Source organism: Euprymna scolopes, chromosome 17 (assembly GCF_053919585.1).
Source record: "Euprymna scolopes isolate OS-2025 chromosome 17, ASM5391958v1, whole genome shotgun sequence".
NCBI classification, from domain to species: Eukaryota; Metazoa; Mollusca; class Cephalopoda; order Sepiida; family Sepiolidae; genus Euprymna; species Euprymna scolopes.
In genome coordinates, this window is record NC_136498.1 from 68,439,911 (window position 1) to 68,460,990 (window position 21,080).

Genomic DNA, 21,080 nt, shown 5'->3' on the forward strand with positions numbered 1-21,080 from the left:
CAAAAGAAAACTTAGTATTCCAAAAATCATGTTAATTGATTAAGTAGTTATATTTTTATTTTTCCAATATCTCCAAGTTAAAAACAGTTTTCTAAAATTCTCTCAAGTTTGAATTATTTGGAGTTATTTCCCTTGTTTTCAAAATGGCGTCACAATATTATTACTGTTCGTTTGGCCACAAAATTTTATTTTTTTATTTAAAAATAAAATTATTTTATTAATCGAAATCTTTTAAGATGAGTAATTTGCATATTTATTTATTTATTTGTGTACTGCTTCATAGTTGTTGTTTCACAACGTTTTGGCCAACTATTCCTTTGGCCTTCATCAGGTGATTAACCACAACAGGATAGGAATGCTTAGTCTCTTAACTGTATCCTCAGTAATTACTGCTTTCCATAGTTGTTGTTGTCTCACCACATTTTGGCCAACTAATCCTCTGGCTGGCTTTGGGTAGGATTGAAAGCACTGTGCCACGAGTCCTCAAAATGAGAACAGTAGTTCGATAAATCCGAATAATATGTATAATGAAGAAGCGCCCATTTTTAAAATGGATAGTTTTTAATAAATTTAATTTGTATACTTGTGTGTGTGTGTGTTTTTTTTTAATTAATTGATGAATATTTATGTTTAAGGTTGACTTCAGTACAATGACAAAAGAACTGTGTGATGCAAGCATGGAGACTGATCCGGCGATGGAAGAGCAAGCCCGTACTGCTGAAGCTGCAACCTCCATAACAAAAGACACAGGTTAATCACCCAATGATGTTCTCATTATTTAACTTGAATTAATTTCATTCGCTTTTATTTTAATAATGCAATATGTTTTTTTTTACTTAATGTACAAGGGTAGTTGCATATGTAATTGTGAAGCAAGGGTTGCACAATCCTCAACCACACATTTTCTGAATTGACACTGCTTACTCCCATTAGCAAGAAAAAATCCAGAACGACTGAAAACTAGTGTTGGGAAGAGTAATCGGAATCAGGAATCGGGAAAATCGGAATGTTTGACGGTATTGGAATCGGAAAAATTTGTACCGATTTTCCGATGCCAAAACAATGCTTTTAATTGTCTTTTTTATTTGATTTTATTTAAAGCTAATTCTTCTGTTGCTGTTAATAATGATAAAATAATAAATATTTATTGATTTTAAACCACCAGTGAAGCTAAAATCGATAGATTGTCCCCCTACAAGTATGTTTTTATGTTTAGGAAAATATCTGCACATTTAACATGAGTGTTTTTACTGTAATCAGAGAAAAATACAGCTATATAGTTAAATATTTAGAAATTTTTAAAGAATTGAAATCGGTAATTGTCTCGGAATCAGGAAAAATATTGGAATCGTCCCATCACTACTGGAAACAGTGCCAAGATAAGCATAAAATACATAGCACCTGGTATTTCCAAAAAAGGTTACCTATTTTAATACTGGCCAGGCTCAACATTGCTTAACTTTGGTGATCAAATGGGAACCGGTGTGTCAATGAGATTATATAGTACGTTCACAGAAATAGGAAGAAATAACACTATTTTGACTTTTTCACATTTATTCATTAAACTGAGTTCCATTTGTCTTCAGTTTCATAGATTTCATTCAATATACCTTCCTTTGACTTTGACGACAGTTTTGTGATGGCCTTGGAACCAGTCACAGTCCATTGTACTTCCCAATTGAATACTCTCAAAGACTCTTGTGATGCTGCCCTTTAGTTTATCATTCATATTGGAGCCAGATCTGTTGGTGCTTTGTTCCACTACACTACTCAAGGGATTCAAGTAGGTTGCAGTCAAACAAATTTCGGAGACCAGATGTCAGTTGAAGTTTGTTCAACAAAGTTTTCTGAAAACCACATCTAGATCTTCCAGCTGATATTGCGTGGCACTGGATCTTACTGTTTCCTGATAAATTGCTTATTTGAAACGACCTAATCAATACAGGGTTTCATTACTTTGATCAGAATGTGAATGCTGCTACCTGTCTTCAACATGAGACTCTTAAGTGGGACAGTATCATGGCACTTTCACTAAACTTTAGCAGCAACAAATTTCAGCATTCTCGTGTCAGATCATGCATTTTCATTTCTGATGTTGCCTTGTGACTACATTAATCTATATAATAATACGTAAAGGCATTTCATGTTTGTATGTATGTCATTACCTTTCACACATTTAAAATAATAAGATTGTCTGATCAGCAATTAATTTGGTGTCACTAAGGTAAAAAAGTTATGACTTTTTTCTGACCCATTTTAAAATGAATTGTTCCAAAATCAAATTATATCGTCCTGTCGACTAAAACAGTACAATTTTACAATCTAAGTATGTATAAAAGTGAGAATGTGTGTGTGTGTGTGTGTGAGGACACTTCTCAACCTATATACTCAACAGATTTTTGATCAACAGACTTGAAATTTGGTATATAGGATATTCAAAGATGTGGAAAACTTTTTAATTGGTTTTCATTCAGAAAAATGGGCTGCTAAGAGGTCAAAATTGAAAAAATTAGTATGTGGGGGGGGGTCGTCAAATTTTTATCTGTTTGCTAACTGTTCCATGAATGCGTATGCGTGAATAGTTCACATGACAGATTCATTATGTTAAAAATAAGTCGGTTTGAAAACACTTTTTTAAATATTATGTCAAGCTGGCGTAATGGTTGTCGTACTTGACTCACTGTCTTTAGGTTTTGGTTTTGATCTCAGCCCGAGTATTTTTTACTTACAAGAAGTGTATTGTTTAGAAAAAATACAATACTCACATGCACATGTCTTAGTTTCTGTATGAATTAAAATATAATATTTATACATATAATTATGACTGGGCAATGCCTGGTGGCTTGTTAGTTTTAAATAAATACATTTCCAAAAAGTAACATTTGCTTTTATTGGTATGAGTGGTTTGAATATTTAGTTGACAATTATTTTTATGATAAAGACATATTTTATTTATTTAGCTGACAATGACAATTATTTTTATAGAAAAGAGTATTTCTTATTAGTGAGATTGACCCTGACAATTATTATCTCAAAGGGAATATTATTAAGAGTAAATTATACAGATTGATGTAGAATATACCATAGAATTTCCAAGAATCTAGTTAATACATATCAATGGCAGTTTGTTTGAATTAAATCTATCTCAGTGTGTACTTTAATAATAATAACCGTATTAATCAGAAAAATTGGAAGTTTTAGGGGGATAGGTATTGGAAAAATTTGTGCCTAATTTCCAATTCCAAAAACTTTTAAATTGTTACCTTTTTTTAATTTGTTTTTTATTTAAAACTTAATTTTTTCTATTGTTCAATTTGCTAAATATTTAGAAATTTAAAATGGAATTGGAATCGTTAATTGTACTGAAATCAGGAATTTAGAACAGAATTAGTAATTTTATCAGAATCAGGGAAAAATATTGGAATCGTCCCATCACTAATTTAATACTAAGCAGTAATTCTTAGTATTTCAAATTTCACACAACCTTCAATAATATGACATAGTTTTGATTAAAGACATATCACAAATGTCTCCAAAGTTTAGGGTCTCTCTGTACAGGGGCTTGTCAGGACAATCTGAACTGAGGATATTTTTCCCTAAAAATAAACCCTGACTAAATCTTCAAAAGTACATAGTATTTCATGGTCCAAATAAGATCTCCTCTGTATGGCTAACTCACACTGGCTTATATAAGGAATGGTGCACCTTCTCCAAGTGATATTACCTCACATAACAGTACCAAGCTGAATACTCCACCAGACTTGAATTCTTGCCCTGGAATCTAGTAAGACCAAGAGACAACAAGAAAGATATACAATAACATATTCGAATATAGTCAAGTGGGGAGAGGAAAATTTATATCCTTAACTTCATTACTAATTAAACATTTAGGATGTAAAGGAGATTTAATGGAATATTTGAATATCTATGTATCTCATATAGAGATCAATGTTAGCCCCTAAGAAGAGTTCCTTGTGAATAATTGTGTGTGCAGTTCCCACACTGACATCAAACTGTGCACTTATTGTCTCTATAGATATATGACTGTCCTTATTCATGAAATTCTTAATTTGGCCAATCAACTCTGGTGTTCTGACTTATAGCCTTCCTGCCTTCCTTGAATCTCTTATGCCACTCAAAAACTAATGCTCGATTCATGCAAGCTGATCCAAAAGCAGTCCAAATCATTCCATACGTTTCTGTGACATTTTTTCTAAGTTTAAAGCAGAATTTTATTGCATATCGTTCTTCTAAAGTGTCCTCACGTCCAGATTGCATTTTTGAAATTCACCATCTGTGACAATCAGGCTTTAGTTGGGTGTGTTTCAATTCCTGCTGTAGCTGTTCATTTGAACCTGAAATCATAAAAAAATTAGTCCGTCATCTCATAAGATGTATAGCAATAACGACAATTTTAAATGTATGTAAAAAAAAAAAAAAAAAATCTGGAAACTTATTTAAGTCACTTCGAATCTTAAATCAAAATTTAAATCATGTTTTTTAATTGTCTTTTCCTGTGTTCATCTTATCAACTTATCCTGTTGTTTTTGCCCCATAGGTTGTGATCCAGTCATGGAAGCAATGATGGCCTACAACAGAGTAGTACAAGGTAGTTTCCTGCCGCCGGACATTTACTTCAAACTTCATTCGAAAGACTCTGAAGAAGAACACAAAAATGGAATGGTTGACAAAAGTGCCAAAGAACAGGTATTAGAATTTCCTTTAAGAAATTAAAAAAAAAAAATTGTTTGCCACATTTATTTTGGAAATTTCATTGTGATACCAATATCTAACACTTGTTATTTTTTAAATATTTTATTGTAGACTAAGTGGGCCACATGACCTTGCCCAGTTGTAAAATATGTTTAAATATATCTTAATTCATGCGGACTTTGTATTTATTATTACAGAGGCAATTCTCTGTTGAATATTATATTGTACTGATTTCAAAAGTTAAAAAAAAAATTACTTGGGGGCCATCAGCCAGAATGGAAACCTAAACATTTAGTGCTCTAGCCATGTTCCTTACCATTTGAGCTATTGCCAGATAGATAAGAAAGATTTAAAATTAAACCTCTTCAAGCTATGAATGAATTTGTGCATGTGCAAAAGTAATAGAAATATGTCATTTTGCATTACAGTTTGCCGACATATTTCTGTATGTGTTATTCATCCATCCAAACAAAGATTTTACTTGTTATAAATCATCCTTGGTATATGATTACCATTTCCTGTTAATTTCAGTGTTATGGTCAGTGTTATGTTTATTGGTTAAAATATTTTCAGTGTTATGTTTATTGGTTAAATATTTTCAAATGAAGACACACACATCTACTGTTTTATTTATGCAGAAATTATTCCAGACAAGACATGAAGCCACTTGATTTAAAGAGCTAAAACTAATACCACTTCAAGGTTAAATCTATCCAACAATAAGTGTCATATGAAGTAATTTTTCTCCCTTTGTCAGAAAAATCGCTCAAAATACGAAAAGTAAAGGACAAAATAAAGGAAACGCAAGTTACAATACTGTCAAAAGTAAATCCAAGGCCCACTTTTTATTCTCCACAAAAAAGAAAAGGAAAAACGGTACTTCTGCAGGATTAGGAGGCAATAACTCCAATTTCTTCTTGATCAAATAGATAACAAACAAGATTTTTTTCTGAATACAAAAATATTTGAAAACCAAAACATTTATTGTATAAAAATGTATCAAAATATAATTGTAAAGACATTTATTGAAAAGTCTGCTTGAGAAAATATGATTTTAATAAAATAATTTTGTAATTAAAGCAACATTTTTTTTAAACAAATTAATAATTTAAATGAAACATTTTTCTGAATTAAAGCAATATTAGAGTTATTGCCCCTGTTCTTTGACCAAAAAGCGCCACCTGTCGAAAAGTTTAGTGAAACACACCAAAAAGCATGGTGCTTGCTTGAATACTACAGATGTTCTGGAAAAACAACTATAAAAATTTGCATAATGTGTATAGAGAGAATGCTGTAACAGAACGGTTGTGCCAGAAATGGTTTACTGGATTCCGAAAATTATATTTTGCAGTGAGAGATGCTCCTTGCTCTAGCTAGCCAAAGAGATCAACAGTGATTAAGTGAAAGCTGTAGTTTAATAAGATTGCTGTTTGACAACTAGACAAATTGTATTTTCAATATTTCCAAATTAAGCATGAATAATGAATTATGTTAATATCCTCTTCCCCACATTTTATGGAGCAGCAGATTCATAGCAAGTGAAAATTATGAAACTATAAAATTTCTTCTCTAAGTCATAATGATGATGACATGTGTTGGACTGGTTACCAAAAGTTCCTTTAACCTGTTGAGTGAATTGCAAACTCATAGTTTTATCAAATTATGAAACCTTTTGATTTTTAAAAACAGTTTTGTCTTCTACATGGTCATGATTATCTTCATCATCAGTTTATCATGCTGGCATGTATTGGAATAAATTACTAAAAGATCCTACGTCTGGGCCAACCTACTGAGCAAATTGCATTTGGTTGAGACACATAGGTCACTGCCTCCAGAAAGTTCTAATGATTATAATGCTTGTTCATAACTCTCTTCTTAAAAAAGAAAAATAAAAAATAAAGAAAAATCTGCATGATGTGTGTATGTGTGACGGAAAGAAATTATTATATATCAAAAATAATATAAATTAATCAAGTAGTTTTATTTTAAAAAGAGAAAATTAAATGTTATGGCTAAACTATGATAAACAATCTTGCAATGTCGTTTTGAAATGACATCACTGGTTAGCTCCCCATTAAAATAGCTTTTTAGAAATAGAGTTTAGAACTCTTAATTCCCATTAATCTCTGAAAAGTGATTTTATTCATAAAAATAAAACTACTTGATCAATTTATGTGATTTTTGGTGTACGCTATTTTCTTTCTGTCATAGTTATGTACATTTTAAAGGTTATTCTTTATTTTTGCTTTTTCTTTGGCGGAGAGTTATGAACAAGCACAGAGATTAATAACAGAAGCATCTAGTTACTACAGTCAGGTTAACATCAAGCCTCTTATAAAGATGTATGAATGCATCTAAGAATTCTAATTCAATCTTAAACATAACTTACTGACAAAAATGCTAGGTTCATGTCCAGAATTTCCCCTGTATTAAAAAGCAAAAATAAAGAAAAATCTCTATGATGTACATACCCGTGACTAATCGAAAATATCATATTCCAAAAATCATGTATATTGATCAAGTAGTTTTATTTTGTAATCAAGAAAATCAAATTTTGTAAGTATTCAGGGAGTGACTGCCTCGACCACCTTTTAAAAAAACAATCTCAAACAAAGAGAGATAACTCAACAGTATTCATGCTTACTAGATTGATGTTGTAATACACACGAATTGCTGTTAATCACATGAAAATAATTTTCTTTATAAATTAAAAGTATTTGATCAATTTATGTGATTTTTGGAATATGATATTTTTGTTTTGTCACGAGTACATGCAGCATATAGATTTTTCTTTATTTTTGTTTTTAATATGATGGGAATTCTGGACAAGAACCAAATGCTATTTCTAAATTTAGACTATTGAATTATCTTACCTAGACGCTGCTATTCTGAATTCACAAGAGTAGGCTGGCATTCATAGACTGTCTCTCCTGCACCAAACAGTCATAATTTAAAAAAGTCACATAATCTTTTTCTGGTGAAATTTTATGGAATAATTTTAAAAAAATATATCAAGTAAAGATTTTTACTTGATTACTGAAAACCAGCAAATAATTAAGTAAAAATTAAAAAATTTTTTTAATTTAATTATTTTTAGTGTGCAATCATTTATGCTGGTTTGAAACGGTCTAATTTAAACTTAAGACATTGTTTATGACCATTTGGTACAAGAAAAATAGTCCACTGATGGCGACCCGTAGCCATAAATTTGAAATAGTGGTGTTTAGCGAAGATAATTCAAAATCACTCAAATTTAATCATGGCAGACTGGCAGATGGTACTTCTCTTAGAAATGTATTTATATATGTAAAAATGTACTTTTCAAGTTTTTGATTATAACTCAAGAATGTTTCTGAATTTTAGGGATGAGGATTGTTAATTTGAATTATTTGGATTACTATTCTTATCTTTAGTGTTATTCTCACAACGTTTCAGTTGATATAACCTCTGACCTTCTTGTGCATCTTATAAAACTCTGGAATCTTTTTTGTCAGACTTGAGAATCTCTACAGAAGTTTGAACAAAACCTTCTATTTAATTCATGAGTGTAACATGCTCTTGCTCTGTCAGCCATGTAATTCACAATTGTATTCTTAGTATCACCTGCACTGAAGATTGAACCTTCAATCTCCAGAAAAGCATTACTTGGAACTGAATTTATACTTAGTACTTTCTGTGTTATGCCAAGGGTTTATAACAATTTTGTGCAGATTTCAGAGTTCGACAAGATACACCTGAAGAAGGTTGGAGGTTACATCTGCCAAAATATTATGAGAATAACACTCAAGATGAGAACAGTAGCTTGTATAATTCAAAAACTAATACAAACTAACCTAAGAATGTTCGTTTGATGGAAAATAATTAATTTTATTCCAATTCTTTACAAAAACATAAATTGATTAGAAGATGTGCAGATTTAAAATATATTTTTTCATGACATTTTTTTTTTTTCTTCACCATTTCAGGAGGAAAGTACAAAGTACTCATTTCTGAATGTTGTTGACATTCCTTGTTCAGCTGTGATGTCAGAACAGGCACCGATTTCAGCTATAAATGAAATCATAAAGCCTAAAGTAACAGCTCCACTTGAGTCTTTGATGTTGCCCTCTGAACCAGCACGAGAGGAAACACAGTCAACACCAGTACACCCAGGTAAATATATATATATATATATATATATTTTTTTTAAAATTTTTTTTATTTATTCAAGAAGCACTTAGAACTTAAAGAATACCTATTCCAGTCTCTGAATTTTTTAGATTAGCATTGTTAGTTTTTATTATTTGGACTACTGTTTCTATCTTGAATGTTATTCTTACAATGTTTTGGCTGGTGTAACCTTGATCTTCCTCAAGTGTTTCTTGTCGAATATGGGAATCTTTCTATCAGAATTTTGAATGGAATTTTTTATTTAATCCATGGAAGTAGCATGATCTTGTTCTCTCAGCCATGACCAGGTGGAAGTCTTAAAAAATTCACAGTTGTATTCCTAGTATTACCTGCACTGAGGATTGAACCTTCAATCTCTAGAAGAGGTTCACTTAGAATTAAATTTTGCTTAGTATACGACAGGTCCTTGTATAATTCCAGGATAGATAAAATTCCTTGAATAGATCAGTTTTGCCCCACTTTTATTCCATCTTATGATGATTAAATTCAATATATATGCTAAAACTTCCCTCTAGAATCCTTATTCCAATTTTGATCAGAATCCATTATATGATTTTGATTCTAGAAGAATGTGTAAAATTTAAGGCTTAAGCTTAAGAGTTCCTCAGAAAAATTTTAATTCAGGAAATCTAGTTTGTGTCTAATAATTATTGATCAAATTCAATGCAAATCTGAAAATTGAATTTTCTAATGAAAGGTTGCATCCATATCATGTTCTGAAAACGCTTTACATTACTCCAAAGAAACTGAAATTTGAGGAATATTTATTAATTGCATTGTAATACCTATCGTTGAAATTTTACAAAATTAGAGATATCTGAATTTCCACAAAAGGATTCCAGATCCTTTTCATTGCTCTTGCATGAAACTAAACTAAATTATTACCCATCCTTACACCTAGTAACTGTGTTTCAAAATTTATAATGATTAGTTAATTAGTTTAAGAGTGAATCCTGTACATAAACATGTATACATAGTCAACTAAATGAAATATCAGCTTCAGTTTTTAAAAGAAGAGAATTCAAGACCTCCAGAGAACCAAGAAAAGACATTTGAATCTCAAATCGATATATACATTTTCATTCATCATTATTTGATTTTTTAAAGGCTTATCTTAAAAGCAAATTGTTGATTACGAAAAAAAAAAAAAAGCTATGTTTTCTGCCTCTTCATGTTGGTCAACTTACATACATAGGCTTTTAACTGTGAGGTAATTTTGAACAATGATGATGCTATATATGGACAAGCGGTAAGAGGTTAGGCTCCTTACCGTTGGGTCTCAATTTCGAATCTCGCTAGATTCAGCTACTCTGATAAGTCGTAGACAATGAAACATGTGTTAATGGATAATTATATTTTAAAAACAAATATATATAGTTTCAGAGTTGGACTTGGCATGGTGTCAAAAGAAACCAACTGAATGTCAAAGACAAACTGAGTTATGCAACTTTACATTTCTGAATTTGGGGGATGATGATTGGTTATTAGTATTATTTGGATTCTTTGGACTACCGTTCTCATCTTGAGTGTAATTTTTACACCGTTTCTGTCAATGTAACCTTACACCTTCTTTAGTGTATCTTGTCAAACTTAGGATGTTTCTATCAAACTCAGGAATTTGAATGGAATTTTGAACAAAACCCCTTATTGATCCACCGACAAAGGAGGGATTGGACCTAGTAATTCACTTCCATTCGTCCGTTTGCACTTTTCTCAATAACGATGCCTTGCATTTTTTAAAAATTTTGCACAAACATTAGTCATGGTGAAAGTAAATTTTTGCCAGAACAGGTTTTCCAGGATAACTCTGGTGGTCATTATAGGGGTAAAATTGCCCCCAAATCATTCGTTCGTTCATGTGTTCACACTTTTCTCAATAATCACGCCTTTGATTTTTAAAAGAATTTTGCACAAACATTAGTCATGATGAAAGTAAATTTTTCATTCGTCGCATGCTCGGCTTGTTTGCTTTGAATGTTGTGAAAATGACACTCACAATGAGAATGATAGTCCAAAGAATCCAAATAATATGATTATGCAACTTTGTTTATGGAGTGTTCATAACTCTTCTTCCATGAAAAAGCAAAAATAAAGAAAAATCTCTATAATGTATGTATCCAATGTATCATGAGGGGAAGAAAATATCGTACATCAAAAATCATGTAGATTGATCAAGTAATTTATATTTATAAAGAAAATAATTTTCAAGCAATTAATAGAAATTATTTACTTAAAGAGAAAGATGCAATAAATATACAGAACTGATGGGTAAAAATGCACAATGCTTAAGCTGACAAATGAGGAATGGCCTAAAAATGCTAACTCAACAGAATAGCTAACTAGACTCCAAGTTTTACTGTACATTGTTTATGTGCTTCTAACATGGCTGTGCTTAAACTATTGTAGCTCAAAAAACCCTTTGAACTTATGTTTTCTAGCAAATGATCAAGATGGTATCTTAAACTCCTTGGCCTAACATTCACAGGAAACATTAATTTGAACAAATAGATAAAAGACATTATCAAAGCTGTTGTAAGAAAGGTGGGCTCCCTCTACTGTATTAGAAAACTTTTCATACCTGCCAGTATTCTATATTTCTACAAAGCCACTATTCGCCTATGCCTGGAATATTGTTGTCACATCTGGGTTGGTGCACCAACCAATAGACACGGTTCAAAAAAGAACTTCTAATCTAACAGGTCCCACACTGTCTATCAAGCTCCAATCCCTGTCCTATCACCGCAACGTTGCATCACTGTGCTTGTTTTACAGGTACTCTAATGAAATTTGCTTCTATAAACTTATTACACTGGAGCCTCCTTGACGTAAATACCCCCGACCGACCCGACAATCAGTAAAACCCTCACTCCCCTGACTTCTACTCTAATAGCTTCTTTTCTTAAGCTGTTAGCCTCGAATTCCTTCCTGTCTCCCTGTTTTCCTACCTTACATGCATAAATTAAAATGTAATTTGAACAAACATCTCATTGTATAGTTTCCCATTTAGGATGTTTCTATAGGTATACAGCTCCTAATTCATAGTAACCATTTTGTGGGATAATGTGCTTTGTTTAGGGTGAATAAAAGTCAAAAAATTTATTTCTTTCAGCATGTTAAAATGTACAATTTTTAACGGGACCTATTTTGTAGTGCAGAACCATTCATATAATTATGTCAATTTTTTTTTATCTTTTCCGCCCTGACTTCTTATTTCTTTATATTTATGTAAGCATGCCCATATTCCTTTATTTTCTTTTAAAATTGATGCGTTCCTATTCTGATAAGGCAGAGTGGAAAAGATTAAAAAATTGACAAAATAATTATATGAAAAACATTACAAAACAGGTGCTGCCAAGAATTGAAGATGCTAAAAGAAATAAACGTTAACATCTTGGTATTTGAAATATAGACTTTTTCTCATTTATTTAAAGAAAAAGTATTTAGGTGCCATCAGCTTGAATCAAAACCAAAACTGTAGCATTTAAAGCTGGTGACGTTACCACTGTACCAATGTGACATGCATATAAACCAATTAAAAATAAACTAAGATGAATAGACAAAATGTTTAACGATTTTTTCAATTTTGACCCATTTTGGACCCCTTAAAAGCAATTTCAACCGGCTAAAGACCCATAAAAAAACGGCCCATAAAAAATTCAATCCTTTAAAGCCCCTAGCACCGCTCTGTGACTTTTGTTTCGGAAGAGATAGTTAGAAAATATTGAGACAGACAGTCATTTATATATTAGATATATTTTTTTGAGGGTGAGTATTTTTATCCTAAAGAAAATATGTTATTTCTTTTAAATTAAGTTAATTAAGTTGTACATCTGGGTGTTTGACTATTTGCACTTACTTTTTTTTTTATTCTTTTGTTGCTTTTGCCTTTTATGTGCTTTTTGGTGTCAGCTTAATCCTCATATAATATATTTACACATAAATTGGTTATGCATCAATAGTGTTGGAAAACCCCCAGAAAGAAGGAACCACGTTTCAACTCAATTTTTTTTTTTCTGGCGTTTGTAAGCATTGAAGTGCTGTGGAATTATGGTTAAGTTAAACCATGATAACCAGTTTGTGCTAAAGGAGTATAAGATAAAAGAGATGGATAAAAACTCAAATGTTGAGAAAGTTTATCAGAATGACAAAGCTATTGAGATTATTCAGATGTTTTGTTACCTTGGTAATACCATTAGAGCACAGGGTGTCACTGGCACTGGTTTGATTACAAGAATTCGGTGTGGATGAAGTAAGTTCAGTGAGATTTTGCTATGACTAGCCAACAGAGCATTACCATTGTCAACAAAGGGAAGAATCCATCAGGCATGTGTATGTAGTATAATCTGTGGATGAAGTAAGTTCAGTAAGCTTTTGCTATGACTAACCAGCAGAGCATTACCATTGTCAACAAAGGGAAGAATCCATCAGGCATGTGTATGTAGTATAATCTGTGGATGAAGTAAGTTCAGTAAGCTTTTGCTATGACTAACCAGCAGAGCATTACCATTGTCAACAAAGGGAAGAATCCATCAGGCATGTGTATGTAGTATAATCTGTGGATGAAGTAAGTTCAGTAAGCTTTTGCTATGACTAACCAGCAGAGCATTACCATTGTCAACAAAGGGAAGAATCCATCAGGCATGTGTATGTAGTATAATCTGGCCGGTGAGAGTTGAGGAAATGTGTTGTATGGAGAGAACAGATATGAGAATGATACAATGGATGCGTAATGCGAATCTTAAAGATAGGTTTATTTCTGATAGCCTCAGAGGAAGATTAAATCTGGACAATGCAATGAGATGTATGCAGAAAAGAAGACTTTAATGATATGGCCACAGTGAAAGACTGGTTGACAGTTCTTGGTAGATGTAGATATTTTGAGGTAGCAGGTTTGCAGTGGAAGGCCAAGAAAAACATGGGAGGAAATAATAAGTATAGATTTGAGAGAAAGAGGGATAAATAAAGACCTGGTCAAAGATAGGTTTACTTGTAAGTCAATTTTCTAAAAGCTGCCCAATGTATGCCAACATATAAAACGGACATTGCACCAAATATGATGATGATGGATTGATACACTTTTCTTTTGAAGTTATATATAGACTAGCGGAGTACCTGGCATTGCCCGGATATTTGTATGTGTGGGCGGGAGGGGGGGAAAGGCTTGAAGCCGAACACCGAAGGAGGAAAAGAACGTGAAAAAAAGTTTTAGTAGGCAGGTAGGCTCGAACCTGTGACACGATGCGAAGGGGGAAAAGAAAAAAGAAAACCTGAGACCTTACTCTGCGTTAAGATGCCAGAGGACTTAAAAAGCATTGAAATTTAGCGATTAAAAAGTTGACATGCAGAAAGTGAAAGTTAAGTGAATGAGTTCATGCTGTTAGCCAGTTAAGCTTACATGCTGTATTTCTTTCCCAATGATATTGGCGAAAACCAGCTCCCTGCTAAAAGGGAGTGTCCAAATGAATAGCAATTGTCCCCCACAGTGATCAAAGCTAATTGCTTTCTTGACATCTCGGCCATGAAGGCCAAAGCGGATGTCTTAGCTCTGATATTAGTTTTGCTTTTATACGAAAAAGCCGAACAAACACGCAAGAGGGCGGAATAGTGGGAATCTTATAAAAGTCAATCAAAATAAATCTACAAACAACGTTCGTTCACAAATCATAGATATTACAGTCTAGGGAGTATATAAAAAGTTCTAAAATATAGTACCCCCCCCCCTCCCGAGACCCTCGTCGAAAAATGCCTTTCTTGGACATACAAAAACGTGCGTGTCCGTTTTGTGTTTTATATATATAGATAGATGATCAACTGTTCTTATTGATTTTTAGCTTTTAATCTCAACTTCGTGCTATCATCCTCTAATGGAGTTATATATAAATTATTTATGCATCCATGTATTCATTGATATACTTCGTTTTTAACTTGCATATTCATATTTATAGTTTCAGACTGACCCTAAGTTGAAACTCTGTATTTTATTTGTTTGTTTTGTGTTGCAACAGAAGTAAATCAGTCTGTTACACAAGCCTGGGGAGACAAGAACACCATTGCTGCAAAAGACTCTTCTAAGCGAACCTTTACACAACTACATGAGTCATCATCTCTGAACTCGGCTGATATTCCAGACTCATTTCCAGATGTTATATCTCCATCTGTACCTTCAATAAATGACAAAAGTGTTGGTTTGTTGAAATCAAGTCCCAGATTAAAAAAGAAAAAAGAACCTGTACGATTTGAGTAAGTTTCTGGAAGAAATTCTTGACTTTAATTGATTGCAATTGTATATTGAGAACTTTTGGAAGAATACTTTTTTTTCTTAAAAAAATCTATTCTTCTAAACAGTGTCTTTTACTTATTAAACATTTATGTAAATTAACCTTCACCTTAACACGTTTGAGTGGATTTTTGCAATAAAGAGTGCATTTTTTTTTTAAATATATTTACACAACTTTAATTAATCTTTGGATTGATATTTTTATTTAAAAAAAAAAAAAAATAAATAAAAAAGAAAAATAATAATAATGAGTTATATTATGTATTTGCGACCAAGATTGATTTTTTTTTTTCTGGAGATTGTGTTTATTTACAAAATTTTTAATAAAACTATTTCAACCAAAATTTGGATTGATATTTTTATGAAATGAAGACTTACAATTACAAAGTTGATTTTTAGGGGTATTTGTTAGCAAGTAAAAAAAAAACAATTTAATCCGGCCTAGAGTACCATCCTCATAAAGAAAGTTTTTATTTAATTTTTTTGATGGTGGCTGGACATTTTTATTTCTGCTTTTCTTTTTTTTTTTTTTTTGAATTGGGTGCGGTGGGGGTGGAGGAGATTCAAATCTGCTTTTTTTTTTTTTTTTGCATTTATATATTTACAAAACTTTTAAATTTCTGAGTGAATTTTGGTGACACAGAGTGCATTTCATCTTGGCAGGTTTGAGCAGATTTTCGTGATCAAGTGTGTGTTTTTTATATATTTACATAACTTTAATCTTTGGATTGATATTTTTACTAAAAAGAATTATTCTTATCATTATCTCTTATATATTAAAATGACTGCAAAAATTCTCCTCTCGACTAAAGTATCGTAGGTTTGCAACAACAGATGCCACATACAAATTCAATACATCTAGGCTAATAGCCATTATCTTATGTAGCTTTTGAACACCATTTTATACACATTCAGTCGTGATAATAAAATGCTACACTACATCCTATAAGCAACGCCATCACAATCACAACATCTTAAGAGAAAGGAGTCCCTATTTTTCTTTGTAAATATTTAGTCCTACCACTACTCCCAGTTGTTACCAGAACGAATTCTACACATTCCATAGATTCTGTGATTACACCGACTGTAACTGGCTCATAAATACTTAGACAGTTGAAGATTTGGGCAACAACAATTAAGGATGACCTGGTGGTACTATCAGGCCCACAAGTAGGTCTCCAGTGCTGGAATCAGGAATGGTTAGCTATTTCCTGCAACCTAGCTCAGGATTGTTGAAACTATTCTGTGATGGTTAGAGATGCAGTTTGTACTCAGGAGTAAGTCAGCTCAATCTGATCAAGATAATAGCTGCTACAAGTGCAAATATATCCTTTCCTTTCAAGAACCTGTAAAAATGACTTAAAAGTTTAAAACAAAAATTTAACAGTATCAAATCACCTTGAAATAATATTGTTTTTTTTTCTTTATATCCTTCTTATGAAAATAGATTGGTGGCTTGTTGCCTGTCCACTGTATTGAGAACATCAAATTAATATGCAGATATCTTTTAGCACTTTTTCCTACCTTGACAGGGTTTGAAACCGACTTCAAAATCTAGTAGGTGATGTCTTTTCTCCTCTTTTTAACCTTTTTCTGACAAAAGAGACGTTGTGAGTTTATCTCCTTTCTATTGTTATTTTCATGGTAAGTACTCATCTGAACTTTAATCTGTGGTCCCTCTTTCCTACAAAAGCATTCACAACAAACACTTATCTAGCTACAATCACTATCAACAATTTCCCCCACTCTCTATCTGTGCCTAAATATAAGCCCAAATGCCACGAACAAAGTTTCTTTCCTAAAACTGTCCACCTGTGGAACTGTATACTGTAGGGCTGATTTCTGACTGACTATGACGTGGTTGTTTTCAAGTCCAATGTAAACAAGCTCTTGTTAAGCTGTCATCTTAAATAATCAAATTCCATCCAACTTTTACCATTACTGATCATTATGCTGTTGTCTCACTGACAACCACTGACCTTATACTTATTAACCCTTATCCTCGAGTGACCTTCGGGCCCTGATAAGTAATAACTCTCTTATATAAAAAGAAAATAGAACTATTCTTATTTTTCTCTTTCCAGAATTTTAGAAACATTTTCCAAGTCTAAAAGTCTTCAAGAATCTTCCAAGAATTCTTTATTCCGAGAATTGAAAAATATGGACCAGCAGATTGCACTTATGGATCAGCTGGCACTGAAAATGGAGGAAGAATATCACCGGACGAAATTGGTGAGAAAATTATAGTTCTAGAATTCTTCTTTATATTTTTAAAATGTTCATTTTATTATGATGGGGAGGGAAAGGGCATATGTAATTTAATAAATATAATAGGTGCTGATGTCGAATTGGCCAATGTACATTTAAATCCAGTTGGATTTATTGAGTTCACTGATGCTTATATCAGCTGTGAGGTTAAATAGCAACTTATGAATTGTTTATGATGAATCTTTTTCAAGAAGCATAGTGTTTTTTTGCATTAAATAAATCCAAAGAGGTTGATTTGCCATTGCGACAGACATTGCAACCCAATTATTGATTAAATTTTGACTCACAAAGAAAAAAAAAAGACAAAAAGAAAACAATTATTTAAACCTTGTCATTTACATGTTTCATTGTTAAAATATAAAAAAAAGCTTTGATTTTTACAAACATTTCACAGTTATTGAAAAATGCATTTTCATAAACAATGAAAATAGGTTTTAAAATACTTAATTTTTGTAAATAGATTTACATGAGTAGAGATTAACTAAAAATGTACCTCTTTCTCTCCACACAACATCCAGAGAGTAATGTCATCAGATTTGTCTACTCTAGGTCTCGTTTGATTGCTGGAACTGGGCTGTTTCTTTGATGAGGGTCCTGCTTGATGAGAGGATTAGGTCAGACAGGTTGTTACTTTTCTCATGCTGCTTTGGATAGAGTGTATGATCTGTTCAACCCTGGTCTCTTTAAGTTGACATTACTGGAAAGTAGAGATCCTTTCAACCCCCAAAAAGAAAAGAATAACAAGTCAATAACTGAGCTTGTTGTATAAAAATATCAGGATAATTATTCACTGAAAGTTACAAAACTCTGATCAATCAGAAGTTTCTGAATCAAGATACAAATGCTCAGGGACTGGCAGCTTCTATTAGTAAAGTTAGGGCAGTTAACACTAAGTCTGTCAATAAAAAAGGACTGTTAGTTATTCATGAATAAAATTTGGTGAACAAATCAGGTATAAAGGGAGGTTTATTTGTACCAAATATTGAATTGCTGAAAAGATTGTGAATTTTATTAATGATTCCAGTGTTGGCATTTTTTGATAGATCACCCAATAGTATTAATATTTGGTACTTGTGCAGTTTATGGATTGTGCTGAAATTATAATCTCATTATTTAGAAACCCATTCTTAACTATTCTGTACTTCCACTTAACAATTTAATAAACAAAAGATACTGTAAAGTTTGAATTTAACTTCAAAATCCTGTCCTAAAAGAGCGCAGTCCGTAAACTGTACAAGCACCTAATATTTTTACCCCACTTTAGATTTGATGGAAATAATTTTGGAACCTGTAAGTGCACAACAGACAAACATGGAAAAACAATTTTTTTTAATCTATATAATTATAAAACTCTGTGGATGTTTGGGTGTGCATGTTTGCTTGAATCTTGTCTTCGACGATTGGATGATTTCATCTTTCAAAAAAAGTGATGATAGTTGCATATGTGTGTGTGTGTGTGTGGTGAGATGATTAATCGGAATTGGAAATTGGAACTTTTGGGAGTTTCAGAACTGGACAAGATTGTGCCTATTTTCTGATGCCAAAAACGATTCTTTTAATTGTTTTTTTTTAATTAAATTTTGTTTAAATCAAAACGTTCTGGTGCTTATAGTAATGATGAAATAATAAATATTTAGTGATTTTAAACAACTAGTAAAATAAAATTGATAGATCATCCCCCACAAATGTATTTTTATATTTGAGAAAATAGCAAATTTAACGTGTGCTTTTATGGTAATCGTGAAAAAATAACAATTCTATAGTAAAATATTTAGAGATTTATTAAGAATTGGAATCGGTTCTAGTATCAGAATTAGGAACATTTAGTATGGAATCGAGAATACTATTGTAATCGTCCCATCACTATTATATATATATATATATATATATATATATATGCATGGCTCAGCAGTTTAGGAATGAGGGTGGAGAGTTGTATGTTTTGGTTTGGATTCTAGCTGATGGCTCTCAAGTATATATATATATATATATATATATATATATATATACACACACACCAAGTTAAAGGTATTCAGGAGATAAAATCTATGAATTAAAACGAGGTTATTAAGAGTGCTCGATAAAAAGAGCCAAATATATTATTTATATTTATATAGACAAGTATTACATAGTTGCTACACTGAACATGCTAATGTTTCAGAGAAATTGGTTTATTAAAAAAGCCAAAAGCACCTCCTCAGGCGACAGAAATAAAGCTTGTCTTCTATTCAAAATAGCTGGTTCTTAAATGAAGATATATAAGATTTGATCTCACTATTATATATTAGTTACAATATAATAATCAATAGAGAGTTGTCTCTATAATAATAAATACCTAATCTGCATGAATAAAAATATCATATTTAAGTGTATCTTATGACCAGGCAATGCCAGGCAGCTTGCTAGTTATAATATAGATTGGCATTATAGTAACAATATATATTTTTTTGTTTTGTTTAAAGCTCAAATCAAATTTTTTCTTTTTCAGTTTTCACATCGAATGGACACTATGATTGCACTGGAACCTGGATTGGGAGGCACTCCGGTTCAGAGTGAAACTGTTAATCCTGAAAAAAGTTCCCAGGTTTCCAAATTGTCATCCAATCCTTATCACTCCAAACCACCATTGGCCAAGTCACAGACCACACGTTGGGCTGTTCCGTCCGCATCTTCAAATAAAAAACCCGACAAACGTGCTGGCCAGAAGAAACCTTTGAAAATACCAGTGAGTTTTGTTTCCTCTTTTAGTTTTAGACCAGAGAAAAGAGTCATGGTTAAGATTTTAGATGTTAGGACAAGTTTAAGCATTAGTTTAAAATTTCAATGTTTTATTTTTCATTCTTTGACGGGTACAGTACGGTTTTGGTGCCTTCTCTCAAAGGGTATAATCAGAAAAATGATAATAATATGCCCATGTTACCCAGCCTATGGCCTAGAATACATATTCCGGCGCTTCTATATTATACAAACAAAAAAATATTGAATTTCAACTTAAACAAATGGTAACTACATAATTGTCAGGTCTCAAATAGTAACATATCCAAAATTTACGAAAAACGATAAGGTAGAAAAATAATTATTAATGAAAAAAGAAATTTATGAAAATGAAGCAATATCACTGTATTGCACTTACTAAAAAGAGAGATTAGCTGACAGGGGAGATGAGTAAGTTCTTTTGCTTACTTCACGTGACAAATGTAATTCAAAATGTCGGACAAAATTTATTCCCTATATAAACTTTATCGAAAACAGTTTTTCATTATTTTTCTACCTTATCGTTTTCTGTAATTTTTGGATGTGTTACTTTTTGTGACATGACAATTATGTAGGTACCATTCGTTTCATTTGAAATTCAATATTGTTTTCGTTTGTATATTATAGAAGCGCTCTTATTCCATAATTCATAATGATAAGCCCAATACTTTTAGATTTTATCAAGCACATACATATAATCATTTTAAAAATGTATTACTTAATGAACCTCAATATTTGATGTAGAGCAATTCTTTTCTCTATTAAATTTTGTTATTTAATTCATTTTTAAAGGGGTTTCATGGTGACTGCACTACCTAAATGATAAAGTTTATAAAAAATAATAATGTGCATATGTTACTTACTGGCTTGCTTAAATTAACAAGCTCAATTAAGCTAT

The 21,080-nt window shown here is 31.9% G+C and overlaps 1 protein-coding gene across 2 annotated transcripts in view; it reads left to right on the forward strand.

Annotated features, from left to right (window-relative positions):
• Positions 1-21,080, forward strand: part of LOC145296773 (uncharacterized) — a 221,461-nt gene that overhangs the window by 119,992 nt on the left and 80,389 nt on the right. For both annotated transcript variants that reach the window (XM_080142828.1, XM_080142829.1), the window contains exons 26-31: positions 636-750; positions 4,559-4,707; positions 8,679-8,865; positions 14,889-15,123; positions 17,245-17,392; positions 19,917-20,153. In XM_080142828.1, coding sequence (XP_079998954.1) covers positions 636-750; positions 4,559-4,707; positions 8,679-8,865; positions 14,889-15,123; positions 17,245-17,392; positions 19,917-20,153 — 1,071 coding nt within the window. The remainder of the gene's footprint in view (positions 1-635; positions 751-4,558; positions 4,708-8,678; positions 8,866-14,888; positions 15,124-17,244; positions 17,393-19,916; positions 20,154-21,080) is intronic.